We start from the raw sequence: 17,196 nt of genomic DNA on the forward strand, positions 1-17,196 counted from the left end.
TTCAGGATTCCCACAGCTCTCCCTCACACGGATCCCAGCGTTCCCTCCTCATCTCTGGTTCCCTCAGCAGCCACTGCTCTGCCCCTGCAGCGCTGGAAATACCGAATGAAGGATGGGATGGGAGCTCTGCCCGGTCTGTGCTGCAAAACCCCGCAGCTCTGAGGGCACCAGGCCCAGCAGGCCGGGGAGTGACTGTGCAGGCTGATCTCAGAATATCAGAATCATAGAATCTCAGAATCTCAGAGTCTCGGAACAGTTTGGGCTGGAAGGAACCTAAAAATCATCCAGCCCCACCCCATCCATGGGCACCATCCCAGGTGGCTCCAAGCGCTGTCCAACCCGGCCCTGGACACTCCCAGGGATGGAGCAGCCACAGCTTCTCTTGGCACCCTCTCTCAAGCCCCACAAACTGAGATCTGTGGGGCAGGAATGTCTCYTTGCCATGGTTTAATCCCTCTAAAAATTCTAACAAAATCCCCGCTTTTCACACTGCTAAAAGTTCTCAGCTGTTCTTTGCCCTTCAGATGGACCCAGCCCTCTCACACTGCCACACCTTCAGCCAAGGTCTCTGCCCCTCATTCTCAAATTAATCACAAAAGATGTCACTGACAGAACCAGCAAAGCTCATACCATGGATGGAAAAACTGAAATGAGAATATTAAGAATATTTTCTAACAATATTCTAATTATATATCAATGAATTATATATTAAGTAAATATATAATCAATAAGAATTATTAATAATAATTAAATAGTAATTACATGTTCACTATAGTGCTATATAATTTAATAATTGATAATGTTTAATTATATATTATATTTATTATCTTATCATTTATAATATTATTTTAAGAATAGTAATAGTAATAATAACAATAATTTATCCAATTTATCCAATCCAGGAAGGAGCCATTCAGGTTTCCAGTCATGTACACTCACTGGGGACTTTGATCAATGTGTTGAGCCATTAGCAGGCCTTTAATAAAGCAAATAAATCCAATCAATTCAAGCCAAAATCTGGAGGAAAAACACTCCCATTCAGTGAGACGCTCTCTGTCATTGTGGCAGCTTGTTTCTTACATTATTGCATTTCCAGTTCCACGTAATTACAGGTGCTACGACAGACTATCAATTCCCTGATTTCTACAACTTAATTACCAGGAYGCTGAGAATTTGAGATGAGAAGAGTCCATTTTTAAGCCCCAGTAAGACCCAATACCTCACTTAATGCCATAACCTAAGGCCAGTTTATCATCCATCAGCAGTTTTTTTGGGAGCCAGGGAAGTGCCTGGGACCAGGGAYAGGATTTGTGAGGTTCCCACATGATTTTAATCATTCCTTGAGGAATTTAAATTCCAGCAACACTTCTCTGCAGCAAGGGGAGCACGAAAGGGATGTAAATAACCAAAAAGCTCTTTATCAGCACTCTCAGATTCGTCTTCATTAGGGCAGCATTGCTGTGGCGAGCCGTGGTGTAATTAGTAAAAAATGCAAGGGATAAAAGTGAAAATGCATTTTTGCTTCAGTGGCTAAACGAGTTATTGAAAAAAGAGAGTAAATAATGCAAAATATGCAAATGAAAATGCATTTTTGCTTCAGTGGCTAAAACATTTGTTGAAAAAAGAGCTGGGAAAAAATTCCTGTCTTTCGCATTGCTTCCCATTTTATATGCCTTAGAAAGGCATGAAAGCAAATGGGATGTTTCATAAAGATATAAATGAGGACAGTGATAAAAACCTACCTGGGAGTTAAATATGGACTATTTTGTGTCTTTAGTTCATTTTCCCCTCATTTCCTCTCCTCCTCCTCTTCAACTGGTGTCATATTTACCCTGTTAGTTGCTAACAGTAAATWTATTTAAGGGATTTGCCTGAAACCAATTTGGGCCATACAGGAAAAGGATTAAAAATTCCTTTTGCAGAAAGGATGTCCAAGGACACGGGAAACTCCTGAGGCCACCAAAGTGTTGGGCTGAGGAATCCCAAGGTGAGCAGAGCAGTGCCTGCTTTGATACCTGTAATTATCAAATATGATTAGAGGAAAAATTATCACAAGTGCCAGTTAAAAAAAAACCTGAACAAAGGGCCATGTGAAAAATGTTACATGGAATTGTACCAAAATAATGGTTTAAATTAATGGGTTTGTGTATTTTTTTTAAAATATATATATTTTTTTTTTCACAAAAAATGTGGATGATTTCCTCCTTTTCAGGCCTTTTGCTGRAGCCAGCTCAGCTCTGGGAGCTTTTCCCTGTTCTTTGCTGACCTCTTGTGGTTTCTCACTCTGAGGAGAAATTATTTTCCCAAGCTCTACTTCACTTAGGATAAAGGGAAAAAAAGAGAATCAGAAAGGACAAGGCAACAGTTTAATACATCACGGAGCATCTCAACAGACCCTTTTTGTGGGGTTGGTAACAGCATCCCCTATTCAATCATTTTTTAATTTTTTTTTTTTTTGTGTTGCTGGATAGAAGTTAGAACTGCATGAAGCACCTGAACACACGATTTCCAAAATATTCTCAAAAGTGAATCACCAACAGGGTGAAGGTAACCACAACCCCTAGAAAATGGAGACTGTGATGTGAAATGACTGTGAAATACATTGGAAAATGGATTTATCTGTCCTGAGACAGGAGTTTCAGGGGATATTACCCTGGACAACGATGCCTGTGAGTGTGAGCTGAGAAATCAGAGAGGGAAGAGTTTCCAGCTCCCCTTTTGGCACTGTCAACATGTTTAATCTGTTTAATAATCCTGCAGCCACCTGAGTCCACTTTGTTCCCTGCCTTTATTGCCAAACAKCCTCCCCCCTGCAACAGAGCAGTGCCTAACGAGATGAAATGTAATTAAAGAGGCTGCCTAGGAATAATACTAAAGAATTCTCGCAGAAGGATCCTGTAGTAGTGGCAATAAAAACCCCCAAAAGCAAACAGGATGCTACAACAGCAAATATCTAAGTGTCGAAAGAAGAATTGCTTTTATGTCGGCTCCTTGGTTCTTTAATTATGCAAATCGCTGCTACTTTTCAATAATAAAAAATCCTAGAGTGTGGAATTTGCTTTTAAGCATAAAACTAATTTCAATAAATTCTGTTCTAAAAGAATTTTTAAGGACTTCAGTTCTTAGAGCAAATCYCTGCAATCAAACACCCCCAGCCATGCCAAAACTGCAGACCAGGAGTGATTTAAAAACCTGGGGATTCTGTATCCAAATCTGAATATGCTCTGAAATGATTTATCACACACACACACACAGAGGTGAAGGTGTTTCCTGCGTGATGTTGAGGAATARCCTATTTAAATCCACACTTTGCAGTGGGACAAAAGCAGGATGGATGTGTGACCCTGCCCAGGGCCTGATTATTGAGACACCGAATACTTTATTTTTATAAAGTGTTATCTTACAATATTTTATTAAAAAGTGTTCACAACATCTCCCACATGCTAGGATATTATAAATGAATTCTTGTACATTTTACAGGTTTCTAGCTCAGAGCTGTTGTGTTATCCTGAGCAATGCAGCCCTTCCTCCTTCACCTGCTCCTTTTAGTCCCAATCCTGTAAAATTGGGCAGGAACCAYCCCCCAGCAGCCCCCCATGAAGGGATTCCCCACAATCCTTCCCAAAGACAGGGATCACCCCAATCCTGATCCCTCAGGGATGCTCCTGAGCTGAGCTCAGGGCTCAGGGTCACTGCCAGCAGTGGGGATTTGCAGGGATTTAGTGAAAAAAGACAGATAACAAACACAGAAGCATTTTTCCACGAAAAAATCCTGAATTCCACGGTCTCCCCATAGGAACAGAGGGCCAGCTCTCTCTGTTTGTATGGAATTCATGTTTACARTCCACCAGGAATAAACATGAATTTTGCCCAAGAAGCAGCAGCTGTGGGAAACCCTTCAACCCTTTTTTAGGGGCACTCCTGTGGTTGAAATGTGAATTATCCAAGGACTTTTGTCAGTTTATAGCAGCACTCTGGATTTTACCACGAGGTGACAAAACTTCCCATTTATCCCAGATGCATGTTTTTTTCAGGGTGACTTTTGTTCYRGTTYAAAARTGCATTTAAAGAGARGAACTTCCAACTTCCCAGCACRAAACAAATTTCRCCMATGMAAGCACTGTGTGCTTTTATTTTCAMATAAGAAGAGGTGTGAGGGGTTGAGGAAGGACAGTTCTCTTCTSTACAGGCTTTTCTGAGATAAAGAATCGAGGTTTAGGAAAAGTATTATTGATTGCACAACAAAAGATTGCCGCATTTGGAAATATCTGGCAATGACAAATGGTGTTATTCTCAGATTTTTCTGGTTGGGTGTCGGAACATTTGTTAAAATCATGCATTAATAACATAAACAACTTTTTTAAAATCACATTTGTTCTTTAAATGAAGTATTTTAAGCTGTGAGTGATAATGTAAAGTGCTCCAGGTCAACTTCAGTGGTAGAAATACTATAAAAATACTATTTGAAGATGGTAATGGCTTCAACAATCTTAGATTCTGAGAACAACTGACAACACAGAAACTTCAAAATTTAATTTAAATTGTAACTTAACCAGTGCATGAAAGTGGGGTTTGTGCCAGTGGCCTTTGCCCTAACAAAGCAAGAGAATTTGTTAGAGGTTCATGCAAATATAAACAAAGCACAGGGATGTTCTCAATGCTGAGATGTAACTCAGTGATGTGGGGAGCAGTGAAAGGAGCAAAATGAGAAATAAAGAGATGGATTGGTGTTTCAGGTGTCAGAGCATCTGTGCAATGTCTCTTGCAATGCAGCATCCTCCAAAAACACACAGCAACAGATGGGCCATGTTCAACCATAAAACACGCATGCTCTATATGTGAATATATCTATTAAAATATACAGTGAGCATGAGCATTATCTGATCTGTGAGAGTTATTTCAAGTTCCATGGATGTCTTTCACGTTAAAGATGCACCTTTTTCCATTTTCCATGAGCAAGTGGCATTTGTTTTAGGAATTCCTTCAAAAAGAAAGGCCCGCTGCACCTGCTCAGGGTTGATCACTCTTTTTTTGTAWAAAATTCTAATCTGGGGCAACACTTTGTGACAAATTACAAAAGATTCATGCTCTAATTTTAATTTTTTTTTTATCAATTAGAAAATCTTGAAGTGGGGAAAAAAACCCAAGTGCATCCTTAAAAGATGGCGAGAATGAAATTAAACTTAATAAACTTCAGATGCCGGCAAAGRGGGTTGTGTGAAGAGAAAGAAAACTACCTTGAGGAAGTGGATATTTACATGACAGTCCTGGAAGAGACAGGAGAGGGAGAAACACTGCGTGGTTAGTACCGGGCTGGCGCCACAATCAGCAGCAGAAAGAACAAACACACACGGCAGCAGCGGGAGCACAGCGATGGACGCGTCTGCGAGGCACGGGAAGGAACCAGCACGGAGAAATTTGGGTTAAAATTCCCTGATGGGATGGGGATAGTGCTGTCCCTGCTCGCTGGGGTCATCTCAGCCTCTGAACTCACCCTCCATGCATGGAGCACCCTGGGGTGAACCCTGTGTTGCAGAACCACAGCTGGGCAGGAGGGTGCTGGCGCTCACTTCTTCATCTCACCACAGCAAGAAAATTATTAATTTTTTTCCCCCTGTTTTGTGACACACATTTCACCTTTATAATGATAAGGGAATCCCTACTATCAACACAAATGTTTATATTCTTCACCTTAAATCACAGCACACCGAGAAAACCCTTAAGGAAACCAGCAGCTGATGGGAACTGAAATCAGAGATTTACGCCAGCTAGTCAAGAAATTTCAAGCTCTCCAGTTTGAGCCGTGGTGAGTGGATGGGAAACCTCCAGACAACTGCATATGGGAATTCCCCCTGCCAAACTATAGCACGGAACAGATGGAGTCATCTCCCAGCATCTCTATGATGCTGCAAACTATTCTCTAATGATTAAATATGCACAATTTAAAAATAGGAACGAGTGCCAGGGCCAAAAAAAGCAGCTCTTCTTTTTATATCTCTATATGCATAATGAGCGGGGATTGATGTGCCAGTGATATTTTGGCTGGTCATGATTTCAGCGTGGCTCAGTGTCTGTTTCCTGAAAAGTCAATTTAATCTCCTCRTTTCCAATTTGGAGCATCAGCAATGCTCCTTCTCTTTTCCACGTCCCCTTTGCTGACCTGCCTGAAGCTTCAGAGTGGGAATGCATATTGGATGGAGAGAGATATGAAAGAGATTGTATCTTTTATTTCATTTTTTTTAAAGTAAGAGTAAAGTAACTGCAGTATAACAGCTCTGGGGCAAAACATCACCATCCTTCAAAGATGTAAAAGTAATGTTTCCTTCACAGCCCTCATAACACTTTAGAGACCTGGAGAACTGAAGTCTTCCCATTCCCTAAAATGAGGATTTCACCAGCAGAGCCCCATTCCCTCATCACTGCGACTTCCAGGGCTGGGTGTAGGGACTGAGGCTGCTCCAATCACTCAGAGCACCTCCTGCTGAATAAATGTGTGCAGGGATAAGGATTATGGCTGCTCTGCTCTCTGTTTAATTAAAAAAAAATCCTTTCCGTGGACCATAACAGCTGCTTTATTTGTAATGACATTTTCCAGTTCTTSTGATGTGGAAAGAAGGGGGGAGATCACAGAACAGGCTGCTTTTAARCCARTATTATTCTGTTGTTATTCTAGGGYGWTATTAAAGTATCAGGAAATGCTTTCCAAAGCRGGAAAAGTAAAGAGGGCTTGACCAAATTGAAATAATTCCCTTCAGCAGAAGTTTTAGAATTTGCACATTTCTTTCCCCCAAATTCAAGACAAAAAGGGAATGATGCCCTAAATGGCAAAGGCAYCTAACTGCTCAAATCACAACCAGGGAGAAAAAAATACCAAAAGGTTGCATTATTTCTAAATTCTGCTTTTTTTCTCTCTGCCTAGTAAAGTACTGTGAGGAGAAAATAAGTAAATAATCAGGAGTAGATGCTGCAGTTGGAAGATTTGCTGGTTTGGGTCCATGAAGGCACCTGGGACTGTTGGGAGTTCCCATGGCAACCTCAGCATGGACAATTAGGGAGCAGCCACAATGACTCTGAWTATGCCTGTTGAGGAGGGAGTTTCATTTTTGAGATGGCCCCAAATGATGCCATTCCAGAGARAAAATTCACAGCTAAAGGTTGCAAAATAGTGATTGAAAAATAGTGACAGCTTTTATCCWGCCTCCACTTCCTCCAGGGGTATATTTTTATCTCTAAATATTAATAATGATGTATCACGTATAAATCACTGAGGACAGATTTGATCACACTGCTAAATTAGCAGATAATAGATTTGTGAGTTTGAAGGAGAGGTGAGATCCAGAAAATACGTACAATGAATAAAATCCGTCGTGTGGAAAATACTGCATTGCACCTCTGCATAATGTACCTCAAGTTCTGTATACTGCACAATTGAATATAATAAGAAAATTCCTTGCAATAAAATCCCAAAGGTTAAAAAAGCCCTGTCCTTCTCAATTCTTTCTTTTCCAAATTTGGTCCCATTTRTTGGGCATTCTGGGCAAAGGTTGAGTGTTAATTTTTCAGTTGGTTCAGAATGGGCCACGAGGAAACTTCTCAGGACAAACAGTTTTTGGCATTCAGCTACAAATAAGTGAAGAGAGTATTTAAATCTATTGTTATTTATAATCCTGTATAGCTATTTTATGGTAGATTTACATTGAATGAATGATTTAAGAATCTGTTGCAGAAGGTCCAGGGAGCAAAGCAGCATTTCCATRAGATTTGGGTGGCTGAGAACCCCATTTCCATCAGAACTCTGGGCTGTGAAAGCACTGTGTTGAGAAGGATGGGATGGAACTGTGTAAATCATTTGAGATCAGTGACAAGGCCAAATCTGAAAGCTGTTGGAATTCAGATACAGGCAGGTATTTCTRAAATTCTGTTTTAAATATGAGGTAGTTCCCAAGTGGTCTTGGAGGGCCTACTCCCCACGTTTCTAAATTTCAGTTAAAGGGGAAAAGTCTAAGATGTTTTTAGAACATCTTAGAGTTTTCAAGATCAGAAACTGATCTCAGGAATTCTACACTTATTGGCTCTCTGATCTTTCATAACTGAAAATAATCTTATCCTTTCTTACTATTGAACAATGAAATCCTAATCCTAAACTTTCTGTRCTCTTGTGGAGCTTAGGTTTGTGTACAACCCTTTACTCCGAAGGCCACCACTCTTCATTTTAAGCATTTGATATTAGTAATGCAATATTTCTGTGGAAATCATTGTAATTTTGTACTCAAAGTGAAATCGCTGTAGCTTGGCTACCAATCACATGGTCATATATAAAAAAATAGATATATTTTATAGCACCAGAACAACAGGCTGGGCTGGGAAGCCCTCTGGAGTTASTCCTTCCATCAACTGATAAATGAGAAGGTGGCCCAGCCTGACCCCTGGTCTATCTGTATTTTTAATCTTCCTGACAAATCCACTCCCTGAGGAAAACGACAGCCAAGACCTGCAATCTTCTTCCTGGAAGGCTGSTTTTAGAGCAGTGGAAATATTTATTTAGATGATGTCATTAAATCCCAAATAGCAGCRTTTTTCTCAGCACTGTCTACTTGTTCCTTATCACAGGGCACTGAAAATAAAACGCCTGTGCAAGGCAGGATGGAAATGATAACAGGAATAAAGTAAAAGCTGATCAGAGTCAGCAGCACTCCTGTGCCGTACCAGAATAGCTAATAAGTGAAATATCACCATCCAGACATCTGTGCTGCGAATTTTTGGAAGCCATCACAGTGATGCCCCTCAGAACCAAGGAAGAATATTCCATGGAGGGTGCTGCTTCCCTCTGCTCCTCCTCCTGATGGCAAACTCTGAGAGGACAAGAGGATGGACCCAAATCCTTCAGCCATGGAACCCTACACCACACCAGCTTTGGCCTTGTTATCATTCAGGGTTTGTTCAGTCACCAATATTCTCATTTATCATCACTAAGGTTTAAAACTGCTCACTGGGACTTGGGAAATCACATTCCAGGAGACACCGAGTACCTGCTGAGCCCTGTTCCCTTCACTTGATTAATTCAGCCACTCCAAAAGCACCAGCCAGGCCACCCCAGAGCAGGGAGAGCCCCAAATACCCAGTGCTGAGCCTGAACTAATTAGGTTTGAGGCAGTCTAATTATTTCTGAGGCAGAGCTGCCCCTTGGTGAAGCTGCTGCCTCCAGGACCAGCTCCAGGAGCTTTACAGGAATYCTCTCCACTCCATTGCAGGACATGGATAAACCCTGTCTGCTCTTCCTGCAACCAAAGCATTTACAGCAGGGTKAAGAATCAGCCTCAGAGTTTGTAAATTCAATATGCAAACACACTGCAGGTAATATCTGACATTTTTAAGTGGGAAATTTTAGTGACTCGTCTTCGTTCTGTCTCTGACCTGAGAAAAAACAGGGAARTTTTTACACCTGTCTCACAAATATCCACCCAATTCCAGCCTCTGCACAATGCCCAGAAACAGAATTACTTCTGAAGTTATTCTTTCYGGGAATGATAAAAAATAAACATGATCTTGGATAGCAAATGACCCAGAGCAGCAAAACGAAATCACATCGGTCAGATCATGACTGGAAAGAAAGGAAAATGGAATGGAGGCTCAAATACTTCTCAAATGTGTAACAAAATCACAGCTCATGCTGCAGACATGGGAGCTGATCCAAATGTGTTCAGAAGAAATGGGTGCACCTTTTCTTTTCCTTTCTTGCAAGTTGAGCCGTTTTTCCTCACTTGCGTGGGTTAACCCATCTTTTACAATAACAATGGAGAATCCTGCCTGATGGTGAACATAAAAAATGGCCATTTCAGCTTGAAAGGAAACAGGCAGGTTTGTTTATGCACAACAGGTACATTCATCATGGTTTGGACAAACAGCTTGGCTGAGGCTGTAAATGTCCCAGCAGGAAAAGGCGAAAGCAACAGCGCAGGTTGGGATATTCACAGCTGCAGGGGAGAGGGGCTGGAGCCACCAGCAAACCTCTCCCACTCCTCCTGTCCATCTCCTGGGCTCTGTGACTGGCAAATATTTTGTTGGAATTCTGGCTGAGGTTGTCAGAAGGGGCCGAGTGAGATCATTAATAAAAACTTGCTTTTTGTGGCATCGTGAGATCGTTCTGGTTGCCACCAACCTTGGCAGCTGGCACCACCGAYGGAAAGGAACTGCAGGAAACAGCACTTTTCTCCAGATTTTCTTTTTTGTACATAACCAGCAATACCTCTTATCCTTAAAAAAAAATCCTTAAAAAACATCCATCCCCATGCTCCAGAGAATTTCACATCAAAACCTTCTGCAAAGGCTTGAAACCCCAAAATCACCAACACTGCAAGTATTTTCTTCAAACACCCCAACTTACAGCACAAAACACTCCAAGTATTAGAACACTGTCGTTTCTGAGAATTTCATTTGTGAAATAATGCAGATATCGGTGATAATGGCTGGCAGATTTTGCAGCAGTTGTTAAAAGAGACATTGAAATTATTCCATATACTTGACAGAACATATTTTAAAATACCGACTCCTAAGTGTCATAGCAGAGAAGCTGAACTGTCAGGAAAGTGATGCCACCTCTGAATTAAAGATTTGAATTAAAGATTTGAATTAAAGATTTGGTCGAATCTTCAAGAAAACCAAAGACACACAGGGCTGTCACAGGAACAGAAATAGGAGCACTACAACATATTTGAACTGACTTCTTTTTTTTGGTAGTAAAGTGAAAAATGTAATATAGAGTTGCATATATTTGTGTTTAATCCTCACCTCAAACTTCTGCCGGAGCTCTGCGTTTCCATCTTCATCGGCATCTGGAATTGGAACGTTGTAATATTCACCCTCTTCTTGATTCAGCAGCTTGTACCTGTGGAAGGTTTGAGGAAAAAACTGGTGAATTCAGCTGCTAAAAGAATTGGTGATTTTACAGCTTTTTCCTGACAGATCTAAAATCTGGTTTGGTTGGTTGTGTGTGGTTTGTGTCAGTGACAAAGTGAGTGAAAAACTGATCTCAAAGAGCTAAAGCAAACTCAGAAATAGGATTTATTGTACTTGAAATCACATCTTTAATCCCAAAYTGTCTGTCAAAGCGGTTTAATGGGCGAGGAGGTTCTTCCCACTCATGCTGGGATTTGATGGGAGACACCAGCCCTGAGGAGGAACCTTCCATGGCCCTGCACAARTGCCTTTGGAGAAATGTCCTTTTTGAGGAGATGTGGGGAGTTCCACCCCTCTCCTGGTAGGTAACGAGATGGCATTTTATGAAATCATTCCCATGTGCTTTGAATTGGCAGAGCTATATATAATGTGATACACTGAGTATCGAACACATCGGATTTGAGATAAAAATAACATTTGTATCACAAGACTGTGTGCACAGAAAGGAGTTTGCAGCAGCTCCTGGCTCCATCAGAAGTTTCAGGAACACCACAAAAGAAAAGCAGCTGTTTTATTATCCTCCTTTGATATATCCAGCCTATGTTTCCTAGGTTTAGTTGCACTTTCAGGGGATTTATAGCCTGAAACACAGCAAAAAGCTCAAATAAAAGGTAGATCATCTTGAAAAAAAGGACAGGTTTAAAACTTTTGGTGGTACATTCCTTCTCTTTTCAGAAACTCTTACCATCCACTGGCTGGCATTTTCATAAGCTCTGACACCCCAAAAGACAGAGATCCCATGAAATCATTCCTGGTTGTTCGATCCCAGTCCCAGACCTCTACGGATAACCGGCGGTCTTTGTCYGTGGGTTTTAATTTACTGAAAAAGAGACAAACGGAGGAATTTTCAAGGCTGAAATGAACAATTCAACAAAAAAAACCCACACAAAATCAGCGTGTTCAACTCACAAGGTGAAGGACTCGTTCCAGTCCGGGTTCAGGGTGGAACGGATGGTTTTTGTTTTTTGTTTGCTCTCGTTCTTGGGGTCTGGGATGAGCTTCAGCTTGACATAAGGATCTGAGAGTCCATTTGGATCCATGGGAATGAGGTTTTTTGCTTCTCTCACTGTCAATACAAAGCACAGCTGGTTTGTACGGGATTACACATCACTGCTGAGAGAGAAATAGCAGAGCAGAACTATGGAAAAACGTTGGTGAATAAATCAGATGTGAAAATCATCAGAAACTGCTCCTTGGGAAGGGAGGCTGCACTGAGTGATGTTTGTGAGAATAGCAGGGAGCAGTGACAGGAGAGGGGAGTGAATCACAGGCAGCTCCCCCTGAATGCCACGACTGAAACCTAAACCCAGTGCTGGGATTTTTCTGAGCAGGTACCAAATCTCAGCGTTTTTGTTCCTCTGTCAGTCTGAGGTTACACAAACACAAGATTGGGAGACACTGAGAGCAGCAGCCAGACCTCGGTGGATTCCAGGGGATCAGGGCTTTGACACAAGCACTCTGAAGTGACAGTTCTCAGTGCAAGCTGCTTTCTCTCATCCTATTTTGGGGTTTATTATGGCTTTTTTAGTTTGGTTTTTTTTCCCCAGCCTTCTTCTGCATGGTTCTTGYGCACTGCCAGATTTGGCACGGGAGCTATTACTTCAAAATCCACTTTTTGGATTTCTATTCCTACGCTGCAYTTAGCCATAAGAGAGGCGCAGAACCTTCCACGTGCTCTACAGCTTCCTAAAAATACACACCAGTGAGTTTTTTGCTAAAATCCTTAATTGTAGCAAAAATTGCTTAATTTTATCTTCTTCGGGCTCTGCTTTTCTGTTTCAATTTTACCTGCAGAAGCTSGGTGTGAAATGGGCAGAATTTTGAGTGGAGAGACCCCTGGACAAAGCCATCCCTGCCCTGATGCCACAAAGCAGCATGGGCAGTGTGGGTAAAATTGCTGCTTTCCTCTGCAGCAAACACAGAAAATGGGAAAAAAACCCTCTAAATTCAAGAAAGAGGAGCTCAAAGATTAATTGGGAAGGAAAATGYGAGTGTACTAAACACAGGCTGCTAACGAAGCCGTTCTCTCACTCTGATTTTAAGATATCTTGAGGCCCATTTGTACTTTTGTCTGCATAATTAATACCCTCAGACATCTTTTTCCAACTGACTTAGCACTTCTTTTCCCGAGGAAACGGCGTGATGATCCTTGTGCTAAATAGTGCTTATCAAGAATTAGCATCCAAGTGCTTCATCTCGTTAATTTGCCCTATTTTTAACGGGGCATTGCAGGTTTCTCTGGGAGAACTGACACCAAGAAGAGATTTCCCCTCCCCACCAAAAGCCCAGMCTCTTGAGTGAGGTTGAAAAAGCAAAATGAAAAATAACTCCATGGAAATCAATCAGTTTACAGCGGCTGAATTTGGCTGTAATTGTAACCATAGCAAGGGATCTCATCCCGCTCAGTAATTAACTGTTAATTAAACTCAGCTCTCTGATAGAGATGCTTGAAGGGAGGTGCAGTTCTGCCTCACTTTGGGCAGAAATCTGAAATAATTCTTGTCAGATTTCTGCCATAAATATTAAGGATGATCATGATTTCTGTYCTGAGCAAAGCAGCTGCCACCAGATGAATTTCCAAACATTTTGTCCAGACTGGATTCATAATGGGAGCTGAGAAAGCAACAGAGAAAAAGACAGCAAAGACAAATATGGATTGAAGTCTCCAACAAATCCAGTTTTGCTCAGATTTTCCTTCTAAAACCCAGAAATATTTATCAACCYGCATGAGGGAAAAATATGCCATTTTCCTCCTCCTGGTTCACAGAGATCATAAATGTGTATTTGGCAGAAAATGCAGATTATTTGGTGGCTCTTCTGTCAAGTGCTGGTTCTAAACCAGCCGGGAGCCAGGCCTAAAATTGAGACGCCCACTTCTCCAGGAATAGTGTAGGACATTGTAGGTATTCATACTTGAAATAAAATCCTAAATAAAACAGAGTGGGCTGGTGGAGAACAACTGACATTTCATGCAAAGAGAAGAAACTYAGGCAGGATTTTGAGGAATTCAGAGAGCGGATGACAAAGTTGAAACTTTTCTCCAGGTCAACAACAGCAGCAGATTTTCTGCTCCTTGCAGCTTTAGGAAAATAGAGTTAAACCCTCCTGAAAATTCTGGGMTGTGTCTGGGTGTRTTTTAATAAAATTTATGTAACATGGGGCACATTAGATACCAAATCCACCATCCTGTCCCTAAATCAGTGCCAACAGGGCAGATGTCCCAGTGCCTGAGAGGTCACAGTTCAAAAGCCTAATATTGGTTTGTGTATCACTGCACCAGATGGGGTTCTTTTTCTCACAAAGGTTATTGTTCTTTCACTATGAAAACAATTCCAAAATAAAGCTGAAAAAAAAAATAAAAATCAGAACTGTGATTTAACCACCTACGAGCTCGCTCAGAAGAGCCCTGAATTATCAGATGGGTCAAGGAGTAAATGTGAGAACGAAACAACTTTTAACACACATCAGGAGGAAGAAAATTCAGTGTAAAATGCAGAGATTAAGAATAGCAAAAAGCACTTTACTATGYCTGAGAGCAAACCCCCCACGTCAATCCAACCCATGAAAGGGTCACGAACTCGGTGATTTCAGAAATGTGCGTTTCSAGAGTGTTTCTATAAAAAGAAAACCACCACATTTCTGTACTGCAAACTATAAATTATTAATATTCAACGCAACTCTCGAGCAAGCAACTCAACCATTGGAAATAAACCACGGGTGTTTGAGGATTGCACAAATGAGCATTGAGTGGGGCAGGTTGAGCAGCCCTGGGAAGATGGTGAGGTTTTGGCAGAGGATATCAATCCAAAATTCCTATTCTTTTTGTGAAGAAGTGTTGCAGGCTCTCTAAAATTCACCCAGAAATCCACTGGGTGGGAGATGTGAGTTGGTTAACTGGAATTAAATGTGTTTGTGCATAGGACTGAGTGATTCCCAGCATTTATTCCATTCAGAATGGATAAACTGGTGCCAGTTTGGAGATTGTAGATAATCTGARGGAGCCACTGGGCAGCTCCACCTGCCTCACCTCCTTCCTGGCATTCACTGGGAATTCAAACCCAGCCCCATTTCCGACATTTGATCAGSAAAACACTCCGTGTGCATGAATTGTGGGGCTTTTTGGAACAAAAGGCACTGCAGAACCTTCCAAGGAAGGAGGCAGAGGGACAAAAAGAGAAATTGGGATGTGCCAAATTCCCCATATCCCCCAAAGAGCCACATCCTGCAGCGATCCCTTGCCAGCTGTGCCCTGGAGGGGTTTGGATGCCCCTGGATTTGCAATTTGCCCCCAGCAGTGGCACAAAATGTTCTGCAGGTGATGGAGGCTGGCTGGGAAGGAACCAGCAGGAGCTCATTACCAACCCAAACAGGATGCAGAGCAGAGAGATTGAGGAATTCAGCTGCAGGAGCTCAACACCTGCGGGRTAATTCCTGTGCAAAAAGTCCCAGACAAAGGCTCAAACCTAACAGGCAATCATTGATTATTTTTCCTGCTGTTCCTAAACCTCCTGGACATTTAATTCACCTCCTTTCCCAAAGCCAAAGGCAGTGATGTTGCCTCTGGGAGGTCTGAGAGCTGTATATTCGAGCAGAGGTTTTGTCAATAAATATTTTAGGAGCAATGACATTCTAGGAGAGATTTTTTGCACAGCAATATGCCCCTGAAATGGCAATTGCTCATTTCCTTTTCAGTTAAACACACACAAAAGGCACCTGAAATGTAATTTTGGCTTGGTCCATGTAGTATTCTTTATTTAAATAAAAAAACAAACCAACAAAAAAAAAACCCCAATACCCTCCCCCCCCAAAAAACCAAACCAAAACAAAAAAAACACATAAAAACCCTCAAAAAACAAAACCCAAACAACAACAAAAAATGCACACACACACAAAAAACCCCAAACAAAGGGGAAAAAAAAGCACAAAAAAAATCACAAAAAGCTCCAAAAACCCAACAAAAAAGAGCAGCTTGGTTTCAGGACAATGGTCATTTTTAGTGAAAGAAATTTTCAGAAAGTTTGGAAATGCTGACAAGCCTCAACCACAACAACAGCACTGGAATTGTTTTATACAAAACAAGATTATGGTAAACCTTTTTCTTGTCCAGAAACCTACTTAATTGCGGGATGGAAATGTTTTATTTATAAACACAAYAGAAATGGCATTTGCCAAGTACACTCACACCCAAAAGAGCCTGTGGAGAAAACCTACAAAATACCTTAAAACTTCATTGTGTTCATCCCTCAGAAAATTTATTAATTTTTAATAAAACTGTGAACTAACAGAATCCTTGTTTGCAAATTCATTTTACAGTGCCCTGGCACCACAAAGCCTTGTGGCACACGTTTTTTTGTCCCTAAAAGGATTTACAAACCAACTGAATCATCAGGAAATAAGCACGTGCTATTTGCTAAATTATCTGTATTATCACAGAAAGTTTCAGCCAGATTTAASAGCCTTGCTGCAAGGCGGCCTGAAATAAAGCAAATATTAAATTTTGTCACTTGGATGATTTTTAAATGAATTCCCTCTCATGGTACAATTACTTTTAGAAGCCACATCTCTGAAACGCCTCATTACTTAGTGAAACCACCTTCTGTTAATGACAGCACCTTGGACAAATTTCCCCCTCCCACGTTGACAGGAAGCTCTTTGAAAAGTTAAGCCACAATTAAGCATCACTTGGGATCTATTCTGATCCTTTCTAACTCAATTTTAACAAACTTCTCCTGTTCAGAGCGTTTTACGGGGTTTGACAGGAGAATGTGGAGGTTTTTGGATTTGGAGGGAGCTGTGAAAATTCTGTGTGATGCTCTGATTTCCTCTGTGAGAAGGGGTAAGGTCTTTATGGATTATAGGGAAGGAAAAAAAACCCTTTTGGTGGGTCCCAGGCTCTGTCACCTAAGCCCCCACCCCACAGCTGAGACACCAAAGAGGAGCTGAGATGTGCTAAGAAATGTCCCACTTGGTCCTGCTCTACTCTGCAACCCCAAACAGGCAGTGAGAACAGCAGTGTTCTGGATTCCTGGAGCATTTTCTGGATTTTGGGCCTCGGGATTGGTCAGTGGAGGGGTGGGTGTGAACAACCATGGATTGTTCATAAATCCTGGGAAAAACACTTCCAAGGAAATGAACTGTCATCCTCTCCTTCCTTCCTTCCTTCCTTCCTTCCTTCCTTCCTTCCTTCCTTCCTTCCTTCCTTCCTTCCTTCCTTCCTTCCTTCCTTCCTTCCTTCCTTCC

General features: G+C 41.4%; 1 protein-coding gene across 1 annotated transcript in view; it reads right to left on the reverse strand.

The window, feature by feature from the left end:
* Positions 1-17,196, reverse strand: part of PRKCA (protein kinase C alpha) — a 123,073-nt gene that overhangs the window by 26,078 nt on the left and 79,799 nt on the right. The window contains exons 6-8 of the mRNA XM_057368882.1: positions 11,866-12,022; positions 11,642-11,776; positions 10,789-10,885 (exon numbers count right to left, since the gene is read on the reverse strand). Of these exons, the coding sequence (XP_057224865.1) occupies positions 10,789-10,885; positions 11,642-11,776; positions 11,866-12,022 (389 nt within the window). The remainder of the gene's footprint in view (positions 1-10,788; positions 10,886-11,641; positions 11,777-11,865; positions 12,023-17,196) is intronic.

Source organism: Malurus melanocephalus, unplaced genomic scaffold, assembly GCF_030028575.1.
Source record: "Malurus melanocephalus ecotype Western Australia unplaced genomic scaffold, MMel_1.1 scaffold_98, whole genome shotgun sequence".
NCBI lineage: Eukaryota > Metazoa > Chordata > Aves > Passeriformes > Maluridae > Malurus > Malurus melanocephalus.